The following is a 25,017-nucleotide window of genomic DNA, read 5'->3' on the forward strand; positions in this document are numbered from 1 at the left end:
TGTGATAGAAAAAAATCAAATAAAAGAGTCTTGTGTTGGCCATCTCCTGTTTTACTGCCCCTCATTGAGACTGCAATCACTTTGCAGATGGTCACCCCCGAGCTGAGCCCATCTCTCTCTCTCTCCGTGTGTGTGGATGTGTGTATGGCTTGAAAATGAAAACCATCAGTATTCCTCTCACTCCGGAGGAATTAGCTGCCAGAACAGTGCTTTTTCTGTCAACTTTGATCCCAGCTCTCCTCTCCGGACCAGTAAGGTAGACAACAAACTGCACTCCTGATAGCTCGTTAATGGAGTGACGAGGGGCTCGCAGCCTCAGGCTGGGTTCGGTGGGGATCACATGCACAAGGGGAGAGAAGGAGCGCAGCACATAGCTCAACCTTTCACACTTTCTCAATGTTTTCTCACCGCTTTAATCAATTCCTGTCTGCTATAGAGAAAAACTAATAAATTAGCTCGCCCTTCGGCTGTGAAATTAATATAGTGGTCAAATCCAGTTGTTGTAGTAACCAGTAGATGCCCGAGTCTACAATACGGTGTTTGAGATAATGATAGTGGTGACTAATGGTTCCTGTCACAGATTTTTTTTTTTTTTTTTTTTCCCCAAAGCCCGGCCATCGACTTTGAAATGCCACAGAGCATTAATCTTTAATATTTAAGAATCTTAATTTTAATTTAACAGGATATTAACAGATGACATTAAGCTTTAATGACACCAAACATCAACTCACCTCAGATCCTCAGACGTCGGCGCCTGGATCAGCGGAGTCTCCACCGAGTGTCCAAACACGGCACCTTCAGAACCTGCCGATAAAGTTCGATCTTAGAATTTAATTCAGAAAATTTGACTGTTTTTGCAGAGCTTATCTTTGCTTTACCAGGTGTAGGCCTTTCAAAAGATACCAAAAACTGACTAAATTTTTTAGACTATCACCTTTCAGTTTTATTATGTTTCACTGAATATAGAGCATAAACCTGGAGGCAACTAAAATTGGATCTGTGTCTCATATTCCTGTTGTGTTAGAGCTGCAAATGAAGTCACAGAGGGTGGAGAGTATTCTGGTTGTAAGTCTGAAATCTGTGGGATTTGCACTTTGCTCTGTATTTCTATTTTATGCTTTAAAAACGTAGATATTTTGCAGTGTTTTACAGCAACTGGTTCAATTACATCACAACCATCAGAAATCGATCTTATTGTACCTAAACAGAAGATACCATTGTTTCTGATATCAAACTGATAATAAATGCATCTCTTTGCAGGGATGACGAGACAAAAACGATAATTTGTAGTGCTAAATTGTCTCCCTAAAGTGCAAGAAGAAGTTTCCACAGAGGCATGTTGTCAGTGACATAATGACTTTGCTCCATTGTGCACTTTTGCACAAAAAATGAATCTGTGTAAAGAACAAGTCCTTGCACTGTGACATAAGATGCTTAAAATATCTTTGTGTGCATATACCAAAATAGTTTTCAAATTTACATTTATAGTAGCTGTAAAATGTTGTCAACTGCTTCATCAGGTTTGAGAAATTTGAAGAACGAATCATGTCCAAAACATCAATTTTCTACTCAAAGAATCCAACTAAATCAGTTCTTTTTTAATTCAATGAAAACACATAAGGGCTTCTTGTTGGAAATTCAGATGAGACTGCTTCAAAGTTTACCTGTGACAGTAAACTTTTCTGTTGTCATTGTGACTTCTTCCTCATCTGCAGAGAACAGGAGTTTGCCACCATCTCTGCTTCGCACCTCCAGCCTCTGACATTGAGCCTCCACACCTTCAGGACCTACACAGAAAAATTTACATTTTAACTCTGGGTGATAGCAAGCTACAATTTTATTTTTATGTACTGATTGTACTTCAACAGTAAAGTTTGTAGTTTGAACAATTTCTTTTACATTAATTAAAATTTTAAATTTTTTAAATTTTTTCAAACCCTTCCAGCAAGACAATGGTCCAAAAAAAGTTAATCAAAACTTGTTTTGAAATGACTAAAACAGAATATGAAACTCCAAAGCACTGATCCCAACCCCACTGAAAAGTAATTTATACCAAACAGCAGAATGAGCAGAGAAACGCAATCACTGAAATGGATTTTGTCCAACAAAAATTCTGAAATATGTAGTCACAATAAATCCAAAAGCTTGATAAACTGTGTAGCTGTAGGAACATTTTAATCAATAAATTAGTAGACAAATGCATTAATTTGAAGCTGTATCTATAGTTACTGTGACATCTATGTTCATAATAAGAATGTAAACATCTCACAGTGGCCCCACAGAAGGTGATGGACTATATACTTTTACAATGATTACACAAATCAGTAAATAACTCTGCTCATATCACCTTGTCTCCTGTTCTTCAGAGTTTTACATTCTTCCACATGTGGATGAATATATTTCTAATGGCTACATTGTTGTACCATCTACCGACTTTCAGAGGGAAAACATGATTTTTAAAGAAAGGTCAAGCTTGACCACAATGTGTCATATCAACAGTCTTATCAAATTAGCATCAACGTTCTACTTATGCTGACAAAGATCAATAGCTATTAATGTTAAGAAGCAGGTCATTTGTTCTCCAGTGGTCATTAATCACTGTAATTGGTAATTTGGTCATTTAGGCTGACTGATGGCTGAACTTAATGGTAAGACGAATCTACTGCCCTTTCAATAAATGGCTTAGGGGTTATTTGTAAAGAAAAAGGGAGAATAATACAACAAAACTAAAAGGGAGACTTCTGAATAAACATTGATTAAAAATACTAATAAGAAATGGACACCAAGAAATCTGTGTTTAACCTCAATCTGAAACTTAAACAGCGAATCAGTTTTTTTAAATCAGTGAAAGCAGAATTATTAAGCGCTTTCAGATTATGCAGAACACAATATTTGGTGAGGAAGCATTTACTGTGGCTGGGAGTCAATAAGTCAGCTCTTTCATGATCAATTAGGTGTTTAAAACTGAAGTCACAGAAGCACAGAGTTCCAAGAAGCTCTTTAAAAAGGAAACAACAATTTTCTACAACATGCAGACACATATCGAGGTTCCTTCAGACTAATTGAGTAAACTATTGTTGGTCTGTTTTATAATTTTCAGCTTTAAAACTGTCATACAATATACTGAATTTAAACATGTTTGCAACCTTTTGTTAAATCTCAAAGTTAAGGTAATGATCTACATTTTCTGGGAAATACAGACAAAAGTGCTGTTTCTGCAGAACTAGACACATAAACCAAGCTAGTCATCAATATAAAAGACAAAATAAAATAAAAAATGTCAACACCATAATACTGTTCTTTTAGCTGCGTTTAAAGCTTTACAAAAATCGGATATAAGAAATGGCCACAAAACTCTGATCAATGCATCTCTTATTAAAATACAGCCATATTCAATAAATTAGAATATATCTTTTGACCAGGCTTGTTTGTCAGATTAAAAATACCTTTAAAACAGGAATAATGCATACTCTTCATTACGACCACATTTCTGGATCAAAACTCAGTTTTACCAGTTTGCTGCAATATCTTAATCTAAGAAGTTTAATTGTGTTTTAATTAGCTGTAAAAAAAAATAAAATAAAAAATCACAAACAAAAATTAAATAAATATGGGGTTTCAGTTGGTGAATTGAGTTACTGAAATCAATGGACATTTTAACATTAATTCTAATTTATTGAACGTGACTATATTAATATTCAGTCAGGTACTGCTGGAATAATAATTAGCTGAAACTGGAAACTCACCCACTGTAAGCTGACCGGTCAACTGGCCTTGGTGGTTTCTGGCATTCAGTGTTACATTCTTTTCTGAACGCAAGACCAACAAACTGTCCTGGATGGGTATAAAATGGAGACACAACACAAAATGTATTTATTTTAAAGTACTTGAAATGCTCTTAACATACGGTGTGCATTAACAGCGTTTTGGGCTATTGGAAGTAAAAGTAGCAATTAGAGTGAACAAGTTATAAAGCAAACGTTTAAAGTCACTTGGAGTGCACGATAAAAACATCTCACACTTTCTTAGATTTTGAGGTTTCAGGATAAAAGAAGTTGGTGGGGGAGCCAAAGATGTGACAAGTGTAGGCGTCTACGTCTTTTAACTAAAGACATTTAAGCTGCAGACCTGTTCTGCTTCCTGGCAGCTTTGTATTTAGTAATTTTCTGGCTTTTTGACATTTGAATGATGGCAAATTCCTGTTTCACTGTGTGAATACTGATCAGCCTCCGAGTCCAGGCAAATGTTTTATCCCAGACATTTCTGCAAAAAGGAGCTCACAGTGCAGGGAATAATTTCAGGTTCTGAGATTTTGTTTTGCAAACTTTTCCTTTTTAGCCACTTTTATAGAATCTCTAACAATACAGAGATTGTTATTCTCTATATTCTCATGAAATAGAGAGTAAGACGGCAAAAATAAATGATTTACATTTTGACTTAATATTCATGTTAGTGAAACTAAAGGCATCTAATCATATTTGTGTATGTTAAAAGATGCGCAATAATTAAAAATATCATTGCAGTCTGCTCTTTTGTTAATAATGTGAGGGTCCTGTATGGATACGCTTAACTCAGCAACATTGTTTAAATTACTCTGTCTGAAAAGACTGTTGTATCGAAAGTCAAACTCTTTGATACCATTGAGATTTGATGATATTGTCAAGACAAAAAATTATTTATGTAAAAAACAGAAATCTCATCGACAGAGCGACTAATTTTACTCTGGTTTCCAAACATGTGAAGGCTACTCTATCGATTTTCAAGCATCTGCAGGCAGCAACGCAAACAGAAACACAAAAGCCTGTCACAGTATCATAAAAAAAGTTACTATTTCACCACACAGACAAGACAGAGAGTCTATTGCAACAGGACATAAAAACGATGGTGGCAAAGAAAAATAGAAAAACTGAAGGCTGCAAAAACAAATCCGTTGGAAACTCCTCAGCAAGTGTACAAAAATATTTTCCACAGCATATAGCTTAAATTAGACAAGCAGCACTCGTTTCAGGTTTAATTCAAGGCGTCTCACATTGATGGATTCCAACCAGGGGCTAAAACAAGTGGTGATAAGGAAATGATCATTTTCAGGAATTAAACTGGTATGAATCTAATCCATTTATATTCCTGTTTATTTGTCTTAAATCTTCCTTTACATATTGAATGAACTCATACAGTCCCAAAGCTTAGACTTTCAATTTGATGGAGGCCTTTTTTCTTAAACAGTAAAGTAGGTTTAAAAAAGACTGAAGAAACTAAGTTCTAAATTAAGTCCAATTATTATTATGACAGTGAAAAGCCTTTGCTTTTATTGTGAAAGGGAACAAACAATCAAACATGAAAATGGGTGTTTTAATTTATCATACAATTAATTGATGTATTGCTTATTGTTACAGGCCCAATTAATATTAATACATTCATTAAGATAGTTTAAATAAAATCTATATGTTTAATTTGATTTTGAAGCACAAACTTATAAAAATGTGTTCAATTTACTCATAGTTTTGAAGTTCTTATTGGAGAGTATTTCTTTTTGTACTTTTCTATTCTTTGAGTTCTTTCTTTATTTCCATAAATATGATTTGGACTAAAGTTAGAAATTTTACATATTGTAACTGAAAGCTCACAACAAAAGGAAATGCATTGACCTATGGCATAAATAAGCATAAAGAAATTATGTTGGTGTATTTGAAACCCTGCTCAGCTTTCTGACAATAAGTTATTCTGACTTTAGAGGAAACGTGGAGGGATTTTAAAACACTGACATCCTTATAATTTGACAAAATTCACCTCTTTATCCACAGATTTAGTTCCAAATATTGCTACCTGATGCTATGTGAGGCGTGAGAAAAAGTTTAGCAAATGCTAATGTTATGTGGCAACCTTAAAGGTTCATCTAATGGTGTCCTAGGGGTGCTAATTATTGCCTCAACTGGGTCATTATCTCAGCTTTGAGCTGCATAAAACTTTGCAAAGGTCATTTGGTTCATGATTATTATCTGCTTGCTTCTTTAAAACAAAATAAAAAAAATACTAGAAAATACACGATTCAATACAAACAACTTTAGCATTCTTGATTTATGGTGCTCCTTTAAAGAGTTTACAGGCATTAAACGGTTTCCTCAGGGGTTTGTTGGAGAGGTACTTGCTCTTCCAAACTCTAAGATCACATAAACGGATCTTCAGTCACCGTTTATGTTCCAGAAGGTCAACTTGGGATCAAAGAGAAAGCACATAAATGGGGAGCGTGTAGGTGCACAGTGACTGAATCAGACTGAAAATTTACTTGAGCAAAGGATGCTTCCCCGCATATAAATAACAACATCTCAGCCAAAAGCAAAAGTGTGGCACGCCACTTCAAGAAGTCAGTTTAAAAGAAAGCAGTTGCATGTGATGCTGTTAATTCAGACAGTGAATATTAAATTAAACACAGGGATTCAAAGGGGAGAAAGATTGCCACTCAGGATTTAACAGCATTAATTTGTGCAGAAATTCATTTGTATTTTAATTATTTTCTGTCAAAACAAAAAACATTTCCTATTTTTACAAAGATTGTTTACATTTTAATTTCTTAATTTAAATCACTTTTGTATCCAGGACGCTTAAAAGGTTTGCAAACACACAGTGGGTAAAATAAATATTCAACATTTCACATGTTTCTTATGAGGTAATTGAAATAATTCAGAACAGAAGTGCATTTAATAGTTTGCAGAAAAAGCAGTTTTGTGGTGATGACATCAAAACCTCTTATTTATGAAGAAACTAATTAAATGCTGAACCTAGGTTTAATTCTGACTCGTTCTTCCACACAAACCCTTCAAAACCTTCCAGAGTCTTTGACTCTGGAAGGTTTTGAAGGTAATTTCTCTGCAATCTTAAGTTCTTTCCATAGATTTTGTTTAGTTGGATACAAGTCAGATGGCTGACCTGGCTTTTCAAGTCATAGTACATGATGAAGGATGTTTCCTAAGTTCCCCCAGTGATGTCTTTGGGATTTATTGTCACTCAGCTTCTTATAAAGAATGTCCCAGTACATTTCTCTGTATAGCGTCTACCATATGTTGTAAGACAGCCCACAACATGATGTTCGACCTGTTAGCATTGTGTTTGTATGCTAAAGATTCTTCCTTCCAAAAGACCAGGCGACATTCTCCTAGTATTTCTAAAGCGTGTCCAAATCTACTACAGCAAACTTTAAACAAACCAAACATGCTTTATCTTCAGCAGTGGAGACCTGCGCAGTGATTTTGCACAGAGGTAATTACAGTAGAGTGCATTACTTATTGCTCCCAACTTCACCTGCCATCTCTGGGTCTTTTTTATGCTCTATGAGAGTGAATTTTCACTCTTGTACAGCTCGTTTGATTATTCTTCTGAATCCTGTCAGAAATCTAACAAGCGGCACTAAGCCACAGCTATTTTATAGTGAAATTTTCTTCCTTTTACTTTTGGATTATGTTTCCCATACTACTCATTGGAATATTAAGAAGTTTAGAAATGAAGCACTAACCACTGCCATTCCCAATTGTACCACTCTGTCCCATTTGTAATGACAAGCCTTTATGTAGGCCATTACTTTTTATTAAATAAGCTGATAAATAAACTGATTCTTCATTTGTGGAGTAGGTTGCTTTGATTTCTTTGTAAGTGTGGATAACTTTGGTTTTGGCTGACATTTGATGGGACTTTTATGTCAATGACCTCATTAAAATTATTCAAACCGAGACAAGCATTGATATGTTCAATACTTCTGTCACTCACTTTCTCTGCAGCCTAATATAAAACTCTTCCTTGCAGTGAAACGTAACTGTGTTAGCCAGCTCAAACCGATTCCAGAATGAAGGCTTTTCAGCTTGGAGACTTTAACAAGCCTGTATTTTAAACAGACTTGTTATCTTTTCTAGCAGGAAAATTAGGAATACAGCTCACCATCTTCTCTGACAGCTGTCAAACAAGCAAGGCGAGAATGTCTGAAGTAGAAAAAAAGTTACACCTGCAGCTATTCTCAGATCAGTCAGACTCTCTAGAGGCAATAATAAGAGCCAGCAACTTCAACATCAAAAACTTGATCAACTATTTGGGCAAAGTGTTGCCTCATTTTACCATTTTTCAAAACAATAATCTGGTTTTAAAACAATGAAGTTATTTATAAACTCATCTGCGTTTTAAATTGTAATTAAAATTTGTTGGAGAAGGGGATGAATGTTAAAATATGTTTTTATTCCAGGCAATGAACACAAAATCAAACCTAAAGACAGAAATATTTCATATGTGCATAGTGAAAAACTGCAAAGGTAAAATATTAAATAAAGCGCCTGGATCTCTGCTGCTGCCTTCCTAATAAAAGTTTTAAAAAATACATAAAATTTCCTGACTGGAGAAATTCAAGCATAAGTATTTAATTGTAACATGGTACCAGAACATTCCATTTTCCCCTTCAGCTTCAACTAGAAGGGTTTATAAGGTACAACTCAATTAAAAGTTAAAACTTTATACCCATTCAATTTAACATAAATTATTGTGCTGACTGAAATTTATAAACCTGTTAATTAAAACTAGAACGGCAATGAAACAAAATCAAACGGAACACCCTCAGCAGTCTGCAGAATAGTGTTTTTCAAAGTAGTATTTCATATTTTGTCGCATCCTAATCAAACATTCATGTACTTTCTTGGGATTTTACATGATAGACCAACACAAAGTGGTGCATAATCATACAGAGATTTTCAATATGTTACTTCAGTCTAGTTTTTCTCCACCTTGTTTTGTTCAGTCACATAAAATCCTAATTCATTATAGTTTGTGGTTGTAATGTGAAAAACCTCAAGTGTTAATACCTTTGCAGGGCACTCCATCATAAAAGCTCTTGAAATCTAATTTTCTTTGTGAAATGCTTTTGCATAAACATTGCTAGGCTGAAACAAAGACAAAACTACTTGCTCTGACATTGGTAACTAAATCTAGTCAACTAAGACTAAGACTCATTTTCTCTTTGCTCTCAAATGTTTAAGGAAAATCTGGTAAAAAAAAGAAAAGAAAAATCTAAATGGTAGCATTTTACTTTATTAGTCGAGTAGCTTCAAGAATTGTTTCTTACTTGGTTTATTTTGGATATTAAAAGATCTTAATATTTCAAATCGTAAAGTTTCATTTGTTCTCTGGTCCTTAGAAAAACACAGGCTTTCAGAGAGGACAGGTTTCCTGTTTTGTTCCTCTTCATGTTTATGCACCACTAACACAGTTGAACACATGGATTTCATATTTCAGTTATACAAATACTTAAAAATGCAAGTAAACTAAACACCTAAAATGTAGGACAACATAATGTCTTAAAAAGTGTTGTGAGAGGACAGTTTAAAAATTAAACTGCAATTAAAACAATGCATGTTCAGAAATAATTAGGAGAACTCCACATTTATTCTCACCTAAAAAAATAAATAAATAAAATTACACACAGATGTACCAGAACAAAGGACATACAATATTTGCTGTAAGCAAAACAGCATCCTAAGAAAAGAAAAAAAAAAGAAAATTCATGCAAACTTATGCATGAAGGAGGAAATGATCTCATGATCTGGGGATATTTTACTGCAGCAGAACTTTGACACCTCAAAAATCTGGAAGCTGCAACTTGGTATTTTACATTTCTTTTACACTGCACAACTATGTTCCCTGCCGCTTTTGCTATTGGTTTTCTATTTTGAGGATGATTACTACAGTAAAACAAATCAGGGAATTGATCTCTTCGGTGTGATTGACCCGAGTTACTCATTGAGTTTCTTGTGCAAATACCTGCTGGTGGAAGACGAGAGAGCAACTCAGAGCATCATTTGTAAAATAAGACAGTAAAAATGCCCGCAGGTTGTTCTGCAACAGGAGTAGACCACTGGGACTGCCCTCTAAACGTTAGGTGGAGGCTGCGCTCTCATCCGTTACTAAAAAATATAAACGAGCAAGTCATTTGACTCAAACTGGCATAATCTAACTCATTTCTAACTCTGCTGTGGCAAATTGGAGCCACGACTGAGCAACTTCCCCAATCGACGTCCCTAAAATTCAAATTAGCAGGGAAGCCCCGGCTTCCAGAGCTTGAAATTGCTTGCAGCGCCATGTCTAATCACTGAAAAGGAGGATGATCCAACAGAGAGTCTGATTTGCGTGGGAGCAGGAAATGTGGATCAACTTTTATGTGGAAACTGAGCTGGATATTCTTACTAAGCATCAAAGAAGAAAAAAATGGGGAGTAGGAACTGGAAGCAAAAGGATTTACTGCAGGGGCTTGATTGGAAATCCAGTAAGCAGCTTCATGTCCACCCCCCATTCTATAGTTCCTATAGTGTCCTGGTGATGGGAGGAGGGGTGTCTGCTGGAGGACGGTAGGACGTGAGTGGACAAAGGTAAGGAGAATGTCTCCAGCATAAGCTAACATCAAAGGGCTACTTGATTTGGCCTTTGCTGATCATGGATTGATTGAAATTCATCCACTCTAAAACACCAAACAATCAATGCCTGTCTTCTGCTTTGGGAAAAGTCTTTTCATGTTTGTTTCAGAGAAGTGATTAAAGAGATCTTCACATTGCTGAGTAACGACAGCTACTTACCCTTCTGGACTGGATCTCGCTCACGTACAGAGGCATCTGAAACTCGCCGACTCCCTCCAGGTGCAGGCTGTCCTGGTTCAGCTGCAGGTTTCCCATTCCGTCCTGAAACACAATCAATGACTCTGGGATGGGCTGTGCTGATTGTACCGTTTTGATTCAAGCAGTCATAGCTTTGTAGAAAGCAACTGTATTATGATTGAGAACAAACTGAGTGACACATTTTCACATTTTTTAAGTTTGATGCAAACATTTCCATGTTTATTTTATTGTTGGCAGCTTTAGTTGAGATAACAATCCATAAACGTACAAGTGTTTAGCATCAGTCGATTTTAAGAGTTTTATTGAGGGAATTATTATTTTTTTCAGTGAAACTATGACTGGACAGTCGGGTTTGGGTTTCAATACACTTATTAAAGTTAGACTCTGAAAAGCAGGAGAGGATGATGAGGAAATAGAGAGCAGAACAGCTCGTTAGGCAAAAGAAGACAATAACCAGAAATCTGCCATGGCAGCATTCAGACTGCAAACTTTCCTACCACTGCTTGATATTCGTCATTATCCTTGATTGAGAGGACTTAATTAGCAGCATGAATGTTGGTCAAGCCAGACAAACCAGCAACAGTCTCCATGTTCAAGGTTTCCAGGTCTTGTCCCAGGATATTAAAAGACTTTTTAGAATATTTAGAACCATCTTAATGGGCATTTTTTTATGTCCTTAAATAATGTCAATTTTCTCCAGTACAGTCTGCTCAAATTCTCCAATTTTGATTCACAGGCAAAAGGTCACAGTCTATAGATCTTCTTGCAGTCTGGTTTTCTAGTTAGCACGGATCATTAAGACTCAGTGTTCTCAGTTAACACGAACTCAGCAATGAACAGGAATGTTTTTTTTTTTATATTATTTTGTAACCTAATTTAACAACTCTCATTAAAACTTATTTCAGCTTCACTTGTATATTCAGATAAAATTCAAACAAATAAGCAAGAGTCTTCATACATGCAACAACCGGATGCTAGAACTATATAAAGATAATGGTGGAAAGTGTTTCCCCTAATACTGATTTCCTAATTTTTTCCCCACACATTTGGGTTTGAAAAACATAAAACCAATGTAAAGATAAATCAAAGACAACAAAAGTAACCAAAAATATATTTCTTAAATAAAGGCATTTATTAAGAGAGAAAAAAAAATCTAAACTTACAATTCTGGCTAACTAATCTTAGCAGAATTGTTCCAATTCAGCAACATTTCAAAGTTTTCAACCATGAACAGCCCGTTTAAGTTCACGCCAAAGCATCTCAACAGGATTCAGATCAGAACTTTGATCAGAAGTAGACATGCTATTGTGTTTTGGATCATTGTCCTGCTGCAGAACCAAAGTTCATTTCAGCTTGAGGTCTCGGACAGATGGCCGGACATTCTCCTTCACAATTTTTAGTAGAGAACAGAAATCATGGTTCCATTTATCATAGCAAGACTTCCAGGTCCTGAACCAGTAAACCAACCCCAGACCCTCACAATACCACCATCATATTTTACTGTTGGTATGATGATATTATGATGCTATTTTTCTGAAATGCAGTGTTACTTTTTTCACCAGATGTAAAAGGACACACTTTATACAGTAGAGAGTTTAGCTTTTGTCTCGTCAGTCCAAAGACCGTTTTCTTAAACGTATTGGGGATCGTCAAGAAGTGTTCTGGGAACATTGAGACGAGTCTTAATGGGTTTTTTTCTCTGCAGTGGTTTTCATCCTGGAACCATGCCATGCAGGCCATTTTTGCGCAGTCTCTTTTTTAAGGTTTACAGACTGATGGATTTCAATTACTTTCTTTCGCATTTGTTCCTGAATTTGTATGGATGTAAGCATGATGCCAAGCTTTAGAAGCTTTTGGTGTAATTCACTTTATCAGACAGGTCCTACGATTGAGAACAGGTGTGGCAGTAATCAGGCCTGAAAGTGAACTCAGGTGTGATAAATCACATTTTAACATGCAGGCTATCACTCTTTTACACAGGTCAGTGTAAGTTTGGATTATTTTCCTCCCTTATTAACAAACATTATTTAAAAACTGCATTTTGTGTTTATGTTATCTTTGACTAACATTTGAATTGGCTTGATGTTCTGAAACACTGAAGTGTGACAAGCATGCAAAAAAAGGAAATAAGGAAGGGGGCAAACACTGTTTCACACCACTGTATACACAAAACCCATCCATAAAAGTTGCAAATTTTCAGCAACCCAGCTGTTCAGCTTATTCTGACAGATGAGGCAGACTTTTCCCTGTTCAGCTGAAAGGTTTACAAATAAATTGGCTCCATGCTGTTTTTTTTTTTTTTAAACATCCAGTCAAAGGGGATATAAAGCTGCAAAAATAGCTGAAGATAAATGTTAGTTTTGCATCACATCAATTCAGGAAATTATTTTGGTCACAGATAATTCAGCTGAAATTGGACAAGATTACGTCCAGCCCTAGCACAATAAGCAAAGTGTTGAGAGAGGACAGCTTTTGTGAGCTTGTGTATGATGAGATTGGCCCTGAGGGATGTGCTGAAAGGGTATATAGAGCTGTCAGCAGAAATGGATAGAGACAGAAGAATATAGAAGCAGAGCAACAGCAGGGAGAGCTTTATCATATATGAGAGCAGGGAGTGAGGACAGACACCAGAACAGAAATCAAAGGAGTGCAGGAGGAGGGTTTGGGTCTTTGCATGTCAGCAGACAGATGCTAAAGTCACTGGAGTGGATGTGAATGCTCCATAGGCAGCATGGGAGTGAAAATAGGACATTGCTCAAAGAGGCATTACAAGAGAGAAAAAAGAAATCTTTAAATTGTCAGGTTGAGAACAAAAATCTACCACACTAAAATGGACATTGTAGACTTTAACAAATATGAATAAAACGGAATGTTTTTGATTATCCAGAAAAGCCTTAGGAGACCGTCCCCATTTTATTTAGATTTCAGAGAAGAACAGATGCTAAAGATCCATTCGATTGCAGCCCAGGTTAGAAGTTTACAGGCTTTTATCATCACATAGGACTATGATTTTAATTTTACACATTAAATATTTGAATGTTTTGAGGATTTTTAGAGTAGGATTGTACTATAAACATCAACCAATGATGAAACATTTACTGTGGATTTTCTCTAGTTCAAACATGTCAAAAGTGTAACAGTGGTCGAGAAAATAATTTACCCCTTCACAATTTTTTAAAATCAATTCTAAATCTTTTATATAATGCCAAAAATAACCAGAGGAAAAAAAAACAAAAAAACTGGAGTTTTTAATTTTTTTTTGTTGTTGAGTGAAAAACATATTCAAGGCAACATGCTGAAAAGTAATTGCCCCCTACACCTAATCGCTGGCTGTGCCGCCCCAACAATTGCAGTCAAGCTTTTGTGATAATTAGAAAGGAAACTGTTTTAACGCTGAAAAAAAAAAAAAAAATTCCTAATACATTGTGAAATGCCCCAAATTAAAAAGAAATTCCTGTTCATAATCAAGTTCTGACTCAATATGGGCAAGAGTACATTTATCTCACCTTAATGTCCTTTGAGATCATTTTGATTCTCAGTTCATAAAGACAAAATCAATGCCAAGATGCCAGAATGAAACAAACAAACTCAACACCTAAAAGAAGGAATTTAATTTTTTATTTCTACATTTATGGCATTAGACCCACAGAGATCTGAAATGTTCACTGAAAAGGTATTTTACTCATGGCACAGATTGATGGAAATAGCAGAGGCAGTGACATTAGTCAGGAAAAGTCCCGTCACAGGAAAGGAAACTGCTGCCGTTGGGACATTGTTGACAAAATAGTTAATAGTGTGCATTGTCCCTGAAAATGTCACTGGAGCCCAGAGGAGCTGCTGGGTTTGGTTTTGTCTCAGATTAACAGTCTCCGTGTCGGCAGGTCCAGCTGCCAAGTGTTTTCAACTCTTTATAAAACAAAGATTGGCCAAAACCCAAAACATAATATGCAATGTTTAGAATCATTGTGTTTGGCTTTAACAGTGTTTTGGACATAATGAAAAAAAATATCCTCGCTACATTTAGATTGCATGTTTTTTGCATCAAGACAAATATCACAAGGGATTGAAAAACTGTGGTCTAACCAATTTTCAGAGGCTGGTACAAAACTTCCAATTCCACCCCTGAGTAACATGAATGTAGCCATGATAGTTAAAATAGCATCCACATTAACCACCAACACATTTTCCAGAATGCAGTTGCATTTGGCTCTGCTTTGACTAGTTGTTAGCTGCAAAACAGAAAAGTGAAATTCTGACAACTGAAAACCTTAACAGAGCTCCTATGTAAAAAGAAACTCAATGCTGTCTGTGAGAAATGTTTGAAAATTACAAACCAAAGCAAAAACCTTTCTCCGAAGGACATGCTGAACTCACCGTTGAAAAATTCATGACCTTAATAATCCAGACAGTGAGGGCCAGGTTTACTATCATGGTGACCAGGAGCAGCAGCAGGAAGAAATAGAGGCATCTCTTTCTCCAGCCATACAGCCCCACTGGATATACGGCTTCACAGCCCGGACGCTGGAGGTGCAGGGACTGCGAGGCCAGGATAAACTGCTCCTGGGTAATCTAGAAAAGAAACACGCAGAGTAGCCTTTTGTTAGGTGGCTGTCAAGTACATGGTCACTCCTTGCAAAGGCAATCACATGTTGTAAGTGGTCATTACCTTCAAGCACCACCAAATTGACTCCACACTGAGGAATGGCTGTTATTTTTTAAGCGGTGACACATAATAAAAAAATAAAAAACACACAAAAAAAGTGAGGCCTGATTTTTAGCTGCTGGCTGCTGTAGCCTGAAATTTCATTAAATGGCTTTTGAGCTGTAACAAGCCACAGAATGAGAAATGTTTTTATTTTCATGTTAATCGTATTAGATTGGCACCTAAAAGGGAAACAAATCAATTGTTGGAAAGGAGAACCATTTAAAAAAAAGCTGCATCATTTATCAAAATTATTGATAACATGCACACTGTAGGGAATGTTTTTTTTAATACATTTTAATTTTGCAATCAAAACTACATATTAATCAAGCATAATTAGTGCAAGTTATTCTGCTCATAAAAGTGTGACCTTTGTATGAAGTTTGGCCACCATAAAAGAGATCATTTGTATGGATTTAATAACCTGTCACATCTTTATTTTCTATGCTAATTGCTTGTTGACATTTTAACATCTCAGTGCTTAAATAGCAAACAACACGTTACTCTGAATGACAGCTTCCTGCAGCTCACTTGTTTACTTCTCCGCTCATGTTGAAATGTTTAGAAAGTTCCTGCCAATCAATGTCTCATGGGAAAATCTTTCCGTGGTAGAGCGGTAAGCTGGCTTTGTGAAGCTGATGGTTACCACTGGGAATGAGTACAGGTGGGAGATTGATCTAAGACAGGCATCACATCAGAAGGTTAACAACAAATAATTGGCCAGTTTTTAACACAAAAATCTAAAAAGTTTCAAAATAAGTTTTCAAAATGCTTTTAAATTTCCTACAATACTGTCCATACAATTTAAAGTCTTCCTAATGCAATGCTAAAGGAAGTACTAGAGCAGGGCAGCACCGTCTCTCCCTCACCCTTAGCAGGACACTGATTTCAGCTGGCTGAAAGAACTGCAGGCTTTCTACTTGAGCGGGTAGCAAATAATGAGCTTTTTATACTAAAGAGGTTTCTCTTTAAAAACTACAATGAAACTGCTGCTGCGAAATTTTACCCTATCCAATCTGCTGTAAGTATTTAGTCATTTATATTGAAGTTACTGTGACATTACACCATGAGAGGGTTTTACAAGAGACCAACTCAGGATTCCTCAAATCCCGGCTTCGAGAGACAGTGTCCTGCAACTTTTAGATGTTTCTGCTTCAACACACTCGAGTCAAATAATGAGGTCATTAGCAGAACTCTAGAGAACATGACTGCATTTTGAGGAAGTAATTCATTTGTGTGATTATTTTGGACCAGGGACACAAACTTTTAGATTTGTCCCTCAAAGGGAAATTTTAGGATCCCTGGACTAAATGATTTAGGAGCTGGCAGTTTAAAACAGTCAAAAGAATCTAATGTTAATACATGTAGCCTAAATTAAACACTGCAGTTTCCAGCCGAGCTTCTGCCTCACAGAGTGCTCCTTCACCTTCCCTCAGCTCCTCCAGACTAGTGGCAGCAGCAATTAGCAAACACCTACTGAAACAGAGTCTGTTGAGTTAATCATATGAGCTACTTCTAGTCCATTGCTCTTGGTTTTAAATGGGATAATGACAATAATTGATGTGATGGAGAGTCAAATAGATCAGAAGCTTCTTAAAGACACAGAGGACCATTTCAAAGTATCAAATTGTGAAGTTTGTTTCTTTTACGTTTGATATATTGAGCATTTTTATATACAACTGAAAGGAGCCGTTACTTTCTTGTGCTATAAAACATTATATACCTAGAAAATCCAGAAAAGCCAACCAAAAGGCTGCCAACATTTCCAAATCCAACAAACATCAACTTCACTCGGTTCAGTCTTCCTAATATCTGCCAAAATCGTCACTTTTTTTCTCCAAGAGATATGCAAACATGCATTAGGTCATTATATACATTTCTGACAAAATACTGGGATACTGTTGTATCAGAATAACATCCCAGCATGTGCTTATCCCAAAGATATGCCATTTTTCCTTAAATCTACATTAATCAAAACAATTCATACTGAGCAATGAAAAACTGTAAAATGCCTGCAGGCCACAGAAAAAAAGCTACAATAAAGCTTAGCTTTGAGATCACAGAAACCAATGTCAATCAGAATGAACCTTCTCAGGCAGAGATGAACAGTTGTTCTCTAGCAGATTGTGACCGAAGGCTGACTGTGTGAAAATCCTAATCACAGGGTGGAAGGTTGGTTGAGCTCTGAACTCTTCCACACAGCTGTTGAAAGGATGAAAATTGGGCCCTTTTTAACTCTTCATATAGAAGCTAAAAGAAAGAATTGGCATTTTAAAATCAGGGCAAAATGTCCAGCAGCAACCGAATGCTACTCATACACCCACAGGAGCTGCGATTAATCTATCATGCTGCTGTAAAATCTTTTGATTGCTGACAAACGCATCTATAATTGACACACCTGTGCATAGCTTTTCCCCCCCCAGATACCCTGGACATGTAATTCATGCATAATTTCAAAGTCATGGCCCACATGCTTTTTTTTTTCTTCACACTCAGCATGTCATTAGCATAAGACACTAATGGCTGGTATCATTAAATAGTAGGGACTTTTTTCTGTCAGGCACTCATTAGTTGCCGCGCTAACTCCGCAAGCTGTCTTTTTTTTTTTTTTTCAAAGAAAGTCCAAGTTTATTAACAGAGATTCTTTAAGAAGCAAGAGTTAATGTTTTATTTGCTGTAGTCCTATCAGTCCATGTGAGGCTTGGATGCAACAAAACATCTGTTTCAGAAGTGAGAACAAACAGAACAGCAGCCTCTGGAAGTATTGTTGCAACAAATCAATATTTCTTGTGGGGGTGAACAGTTGATGAATTTTAGTCATTATAAAACCAGAAACACAGAGAGGCTGATTTTGGAAAGAATTGTGCAGGCAGTGCGTGGTGTAGTGGTTAAAGGTGGATGCCAGAAATAGGCAAACAGCCCTTGGGCTGCTCATCGTTTCATAGAAACGGATGTATTTTCAGGCATTTTGACAAGTGTAAGATTCTTCACTATTCTGATTGACCGAGTGTGTTTCATTATAGAAGTAAAAAAAAAAAAAAAAAAAAAAAAAAAAAGAGAAAGACAAACATCTACTTAGCACAGTCTCTGGAACACCAAGTTTAGTTAATGTGGTCAAAATGGAATTTCAAATTTTTTATATAAATTTCCAGAAGCTTTAAGATCTATAACAAAAATAAATAAATAAATGCATATAATCCTTAGCTTTTGTGTATTAATGTTGCATCTGGTCAGCAGAATAGGGTCAACCAATCCCAACCAGCAATAACTTAAGTATGTCACAGCTTACAGTAGAATAAATCCTACTTCATTTTTAGCTTTTTTTAAAAATAAAAACAAAGTCACTGAATCAAAAATGCTCTGAAATATTTCAGTGTTGCTCTATGCCATTAAAAAAAGAAAAGAAAAAGAAATGGCATTTGATATTACTCTGTTTTCACTACATGCGTTTATTACCCGACACAAAACAGGAGGTTGAAATTTAACCACAAATATTAGACCCTTGATCAAATTCAGAAGACTGTCAAACCTGTAGCCACTATGAATTTTAAGGGGTAATACAGGTTGTGGAATGAGTGTGTCGTATCCCAAAGGAAAGACAGCTGCTGCCACAGCATGAGTCTGCAGGAAAAAATAAATAAATCACATTACCTTCTAGTATCTGAAGGAATACAGTGATGAGCAGAATTTAATATAGGTGTTAACATTTTAAGGATGGCACACAACACTGTTATCCAAACTTGAAGCACTGAGTGTACTTGGACAGCCTACCTGCATGAGAACTGCGATACAGCACAAATTTGTGTTGGGTATCCCTTTGGGTGCATTTATTGCAGAATTTGATGTAGTAAGAGGTTTTGACCGACTTGTACACACCAAATGTGCAAAGTCTGTAGTTTTTAGCATGATGTATTAACCCTTACTGCCTCATACCGACTTTATTGCAGTAGTTCACCAAGAGGTCAAACTCAGCACAACTTTGCTAGTGGCTTTGAAACAAGTTTTGCAAACTGTTGCTTATACATATTTGTTTCTTCTGTGTGTTTTCTTGGCACAAATTTGAATTTTCACATTGGAAAAGAACCTGGAAAGATTTTTTAATATACCTTATTTCTAACTGGCTAATTTTGATCTAACAATTCTTAGTTTCCATGGGCTTCTTGACCAATTCAAGTAAAGGTTTTCCTTACTTGGCCTGTTAGTTTAGCAGGCCTCATCTTGGCAGGTTTCCTTTTGATTTTGGACAAACTAGTGCCATGACATGCTCCAAGTTTCTAGTATTGCTTTATAAACTAATCAAAATTTAAACTCCTCTACAACTTTTTCCCTGCCATGTTCCTTGGTCTTCGTGATGCTGATTGTTCACCAATATTCTCCAACAAACCTGAAGTCTACAGACCAGCTGCATTTTCTAGACGATTAAATTACAAACAGATGGACTCAGTTTAAAAACAAAAGTGACTTCTAAAAGCCATTTAATTGTATTTAATTTAGGTGCAACACAAAAGGTTGAATGCATATACGGACAATGCTAAATTTATATTTGAGATATACACTGCTCAAAAAAATAAAGGGAACACTTTAAGTGTTAAACACCTGTTTAAGTGTTCCCTTTATTTTTTTGAGCAGTATATATATATATATAAATAAAACAAATATAAATCTTGCATTTATAGCACACCAAACAAACCTGTTCTACAGGCTTCAGTCACTCTCTAAGAGGCTGTTTCTATGGATGAACACTTTTGGTCAGATTTGGAAGTGGTGGCAGATGTCTCACAAATCGACGTTGCGACTTGGCAGCAAGTACAAATGATCCACATCACTGGCCTAGAAATGTCAGCGATTCCAATTTAACCAGAGTTACAGCGAAGGGACAGGAGTATTATCAGAGGCACTAACACAAAGTCGCAAGGTTTAGCATCACAAAAGTCATTTTTTGCAGCCACAATTCTTTGTAGATGGAGTGTTGCTAAGATTATCAGACAATTTTCAAACTTAAACATAATATACAACATATTTTATGTGGATCTGATGCATATTTGCCAAGAAAGAAAAAATTCTTTAAAACAATATTTTAGTCAACTGACCAGCTGCATAGATTTATTCACTCACTGCACTGTTGCCAGGGGAAACTCAATCACTTGCAAATTTTGACAACCCACCATACTCAGCGCAAGTGGAGTCTGTGATTTCTTATCCAGACTTTTAATGTATACATCAATCTGCCGCCAAAACTTTAGTTCATAACAGATAATTGAATCAAGAAAAGCCATCAGTTACTTCATTATGTCAGACATTGCAGTCTATTACAACCATAAAAAGTAGAGTGCTGAATGAGATCCAGCAAGTTTAAGAGAGATTTTCTACCCAAATGGTACGTACATTATGGTTGATAAGTGCACCATATTTAAAGCATTAGTTTCCTTTAAATTTGAAGTGTTATATGCTAGACAGGTAATTATACTATACTTTCAATATGAAGAAAATGCAATGCAAGGAAGCTGGACCAGTTAAAGTTCAGCTCAACAACAGTTGGACACTTTAAGTTAGCAGTTATGATACAAATATCTGAAGGAATACACATTCTGCATCATTCGCCACTTCAATAAAGTATGTAAAAAAACAACAACCAACATTTAAAATGGTCAATTTATCTCATCAGTGAATCTTTTGTGACTTTCCCCAAGGCATGAGGAGCACGACTCTTAAGCAGCCGAAGGACCAATAATGGGCTCGCCTCACGTAGGCGACGGCGCTCCATCTCCACTCATTTCCTATGAACGATTGTGATGAGGCGACAATCACTTGCCCTCATCCAGGGCAAGTCATCTACTGGCAAAGTTTGTGCGTGTGAAATTTTGAGCTCATACACGTAGATATACAAACATAGGCTAGTGAAACACAAGAAAGTTGAAAACTGTTCAACATTTTTTGCTACCACTGATATTGCCATTGTGTCTATGTGTTGGATTCATCTCAAATGTTGGACAGTCTTTACCTTTCATCATCGTCCATCATGCTCTGTGTGTCAAGGCCATAACAAAGGAGATGCACAGTGAAAGGATATAGTATTCTTTGCAACAAGCACTTGAAACGAACTGCTAAATTATGCTTTAAGTTTAAGAAAGTCTTTTGTATCAAAATAAGAAAGGTTAAAAATGTACTTGTAGTCAGGAAGTTATCCAGTCACCCTATAAAGTCGTTGATTGTTCCCATAAGCCACCAATGGTAACTGGACAGTATGTTTAAGTTATAATCTTGTCTAATATTCAATCTGCACATTAGACACACTTTGTTGTAGGTTTTTATACATTTAATACTTTTCTTTTTTATATTCGTATGAATCTATGCAAGTTTCATTGCTGCAGTTACATCTGAATCTCCCCACTGTGAGACACTAAAGAATATCTTTATTCTAACAACTAGTGATATTAACACAGAGAAGATCAAAACCTTGATCTCAGATAAGAAAAAAAGCAATACTACAGAAATAAGGTATTCATCTATAAAAAGCTATTTTACTACACCCATTATTAAATGTGGTAATAACCATCTTCACATCTGAAAACGTGCAAGACTGCTATTGTTTCAACAGCTTTTGTATGATACAATTGCTGAAATAACTCTGCAGCTCCCAAAAAATATGCACACCATCATGAACAGATGGGTCAGAATCCACACGGATGATTTACCATCCACAGTCCTTGTTACACATGCTTTCTATTATTAGAAACCAAACACCTACACAGCAGCATGCTACTTTGAGGTGGAATAAGCCATAACATCTCTGCAGGTGATGCTCTGAAAACAGCCACATGGACTTTCTGCACAATCCAATCTTAGAAAACTCTGCCTCATTAATCCTATTCATGATTGAGCATGCCCATTTTGCTTCAGGGAAAGATTTTCAAGAGTTTTGACAATAAAAACTTGCACCTGCAACCAGCTAAAGCCACCAGTGAGCCAGCAATTACCCAGCAGTCCCGTCACGCTGCCAGTGCACCTCATCTTCACCAATTATTGTAGACGATGATGGTCCGCATGCTGCTTTGATCAAGCGATGACATACTGCAGAGGCAGCAGAATACAACCAAGAAGCCAAATAATGAAAGGAAATTAGGACATTATTAATGTTTGATGATGTTAATCAGCAAAAAGGCCCGCTCACTCTCATGCAGTAGCGCCGCTGGACTCCCACAAGGCTGCCTCAGCTGGAAGCAAGAAAACATTTGAAGTACACGAATGATTATGCACAACAAACGGACAATCATCCCCAAGATCTGCCAAAAAAGAAGCTGTTTGGAAATTCTGTTGGCTTTTTAACATTTTTGACAGACTAATCAAAGCGACTTGATTGCAACCAACTGCAACTGCAAGAGCCAATTACGTTGCTCTGTGTGCAACTTATGCATTATTGTTACTCTTTTCACATCTTGTTGATGTGACAAGCATGCTTGGAGAGGTTACCACTGTCAATACTCATCCATCTTACATGCGAAATCCAATTTTTCTTTTTTTTTTTCTCCTTTCCTTTTTCCCCTCAGGCTTCTTCATCTCTGCTGGCGCGACAATCACTGAAGTTTGTCACAATGGCTTCATCGTTTGGCAGGCAGTGCCCTTTCTGGGTGGATGGCTGATTGATGGATAGAGGGACGGAAAGATGGCCGGCTGTGCACTTCTTTTGACTCAAAGCAAGTCGGACCAGCAGAGATGAGTGATGTCCAATAAGTCCAGCACAACAAAAAGGTCGCAGCAGAAGGCCTGAAACCAATAAGACTGAACATCAGAAAGGTTTTTCCATCCAGACAGAACAATACTTCTGGCTTTTAAGAATAAGTTTCTGCACACACACACACAAAAATCTTTTCTGTGCACCTATGTGTATTAAAGTCAAGAGCTGTTAAGTCTCAGACACTTACAGCACTGACAGTTCCCTCTAGTGTGATGATTGCATAGGGGAGGAGAGACAAACTGCTGATGTAAACAGACAAACACTTCCTCACAGTAAACTCCTACTGCTCACTAATCCCCCTGGAAATCCTCAGGGAGGCCGGCAGGGCCACTTTTGGACAGCACGCACAGGCGTCATTTGCATTCATTGGCCAAATTCAAAGCGGATGTGTAATACTGAACGCTGTATTGTCAAGGAAAGTAATGCAAGAGAGCCCCTTTTTTTGGATGGGAATATTAAGTCCAACTTTTTTATTTCTTAAATCATCTTCCTAGAGTCTAACAAGCCGCATGGTTCATAAAACATGACTGGAGAGAAACTTGTAGACAAAGTGTAGGATCAGCTCTGAGCTGGTTTTCATCTGGGGTGATTTCCTGACTGATAAGCGTGAACCAGTAAGCCCAGAGCTCTCAGAGTGTGTGTATGTGTGCTAGCTGGACCTGAGAGCTCAGTCAAACAGAGGCTCTGCTGTGTGGATTTTACACAGAAGATATCTCTTTTCTTATTATTGTCCCTCCCTTTTCTTCTTTTTCTTTGCACTGCAGCAGCATGGAGGATGGGATGCACATACTGTACCCAGAGGTTACTGCCTCCCCTCACTAGAGTGGAATGATAATGAGAAAGCATGCAGGCGGAATATTCATAGGCTGTCACATTACTGCGATTCTTGAAGAGGGGAGTGCATACACTATGGGGTGTGCTGCAAGAGAGAGATATGTGAGGAAGTCCAGGTAGGCTCCCTGAAATGTTTGGCCAGGCACCTTGATTACTATTAATTTTATTCCTGCCTGGAGGGAAGAGAAGCAGACAATTGCTATTCATCTTTAATCAGATTAAAAATAAAAAAATGTCATGGCCGTACTGAAACAGAAGGTGCACCTGTTGCAAAAGACAAGTGAAAAACTAGAGTTTGTAACTCAAATAAGTATATAAAAGCATTACGGATATATTTAGGAATGTGAAGAAAATTTATTTACATATAATTTGAAAATTACACTAAAGCAGTGACTTTGTAATTATGTGTAAATAAATGTAATAGACGCGAGTTATAAACAAAATGTATTCAAGTGAAAAATGGTCATTTATCTTAAGACTTTATCTTAAGACTTAGCAAAAAAAATAAATCTTTGGAAAAAAAAAAATTCAGTTAAAAAAAAAATCCCCCACACACATTTAAATGAAATACTAGGCTTTAACACCTTACCTTGAGGTTCTCTATATTGAGGGTTGCCGACTGCTCCATTTTCCGTCCTCATCTGTTTGTTACATATTTCCACAAAGTTGTTACAAACGAGATTTCAGTCCCGCCTCGCTTCCGAACAGCTGAGGAGAGCTCCGCTGTTTTATAGTAAGAGCTGTTTTCATTCTCAACTACATGTCAGCCGTCAATTAAAAGTGGCTGGTTAATGGCTATCAGTGCTTAACGAGTTGCAGGTGTGCAGATTCAGGTGCTCACCTCGGTTATCCACTTTCCGGTCATTCGCTCCTCTTCAAAAACTCAGCCGCCAGTAAGTGTGACGTAATCACGCACAGCGTTTCCTCTACAACATTTCAAAATAATCACCTAACTTGAGCTACGTTTATAAAAACTACAAGAGTAGGCTACCTAATTTTACACTTATTGATATACTTCTACAAAAGAAATGCTTAATATGTCTTTAAGACTCCTTTTGTGTGATTTACACCCATGAATATATTTCAAGGACATGAATACTGAACCATGA

General features: G+C 36.7%; 1 protein-coding gene across 2 annotated transcripts; it reads right to left on the reverse strand.

The window, feature by feature from the left end:
- Positions 1–646: 646 nt before the first annotated feature.
- Positions 647–24,787, reverse strand: LOC102226022 (zeta-sarcoglycan-like). 2 transcript variants are annotated; one of them, XM_023345589.1, is made up of 6 exons: positions 24,750–24,787; positions 15,012–15,206; positions 10,599–10,700; positions 3,747–3,834; positions 1,665–1,787; positions 647–804 (listed from the first exon to the last, which is right to left on the reverse strand). In XM_023345589.1, the coding sequence occupies exons 1-6, from the start codon at positions 24,771–24,773 to the stop codon at positions 728–730; spliced, it is 609 nt and encodes a 202-aa protein (XP_023201357.1). In that variant the 5' UTR covers positions 24,774–24,787; the 3' UTR covers positions 647–727. The 2 variants fall into 2 exon arrangements, with proteins under 2 accessions (XP_023201357.1, XP_023201356.1); XM_023345588.1 differs by having other exon boundaries at positions 653–804; positions 24,498–24,785.
- Positions 24,788–25,017: the final 230 nt, after the last annotated feature.

Source organism: Xiphophorus maculatus, chromosome 14, assembly GCF_002775205.1.
Source record: "Xiphophorus maculatus strain JP 163 A chromosome 14, X_maculatus-5.0-male, whole genome shotgun sequence".
Taxonomy (NCBI): Eukaryota; Metazoa; Chordata; class Actinopteri; order Cyprinodontiformes; family Poeciliidae; genus Xiphophorus; species Xiphophorus maculatus.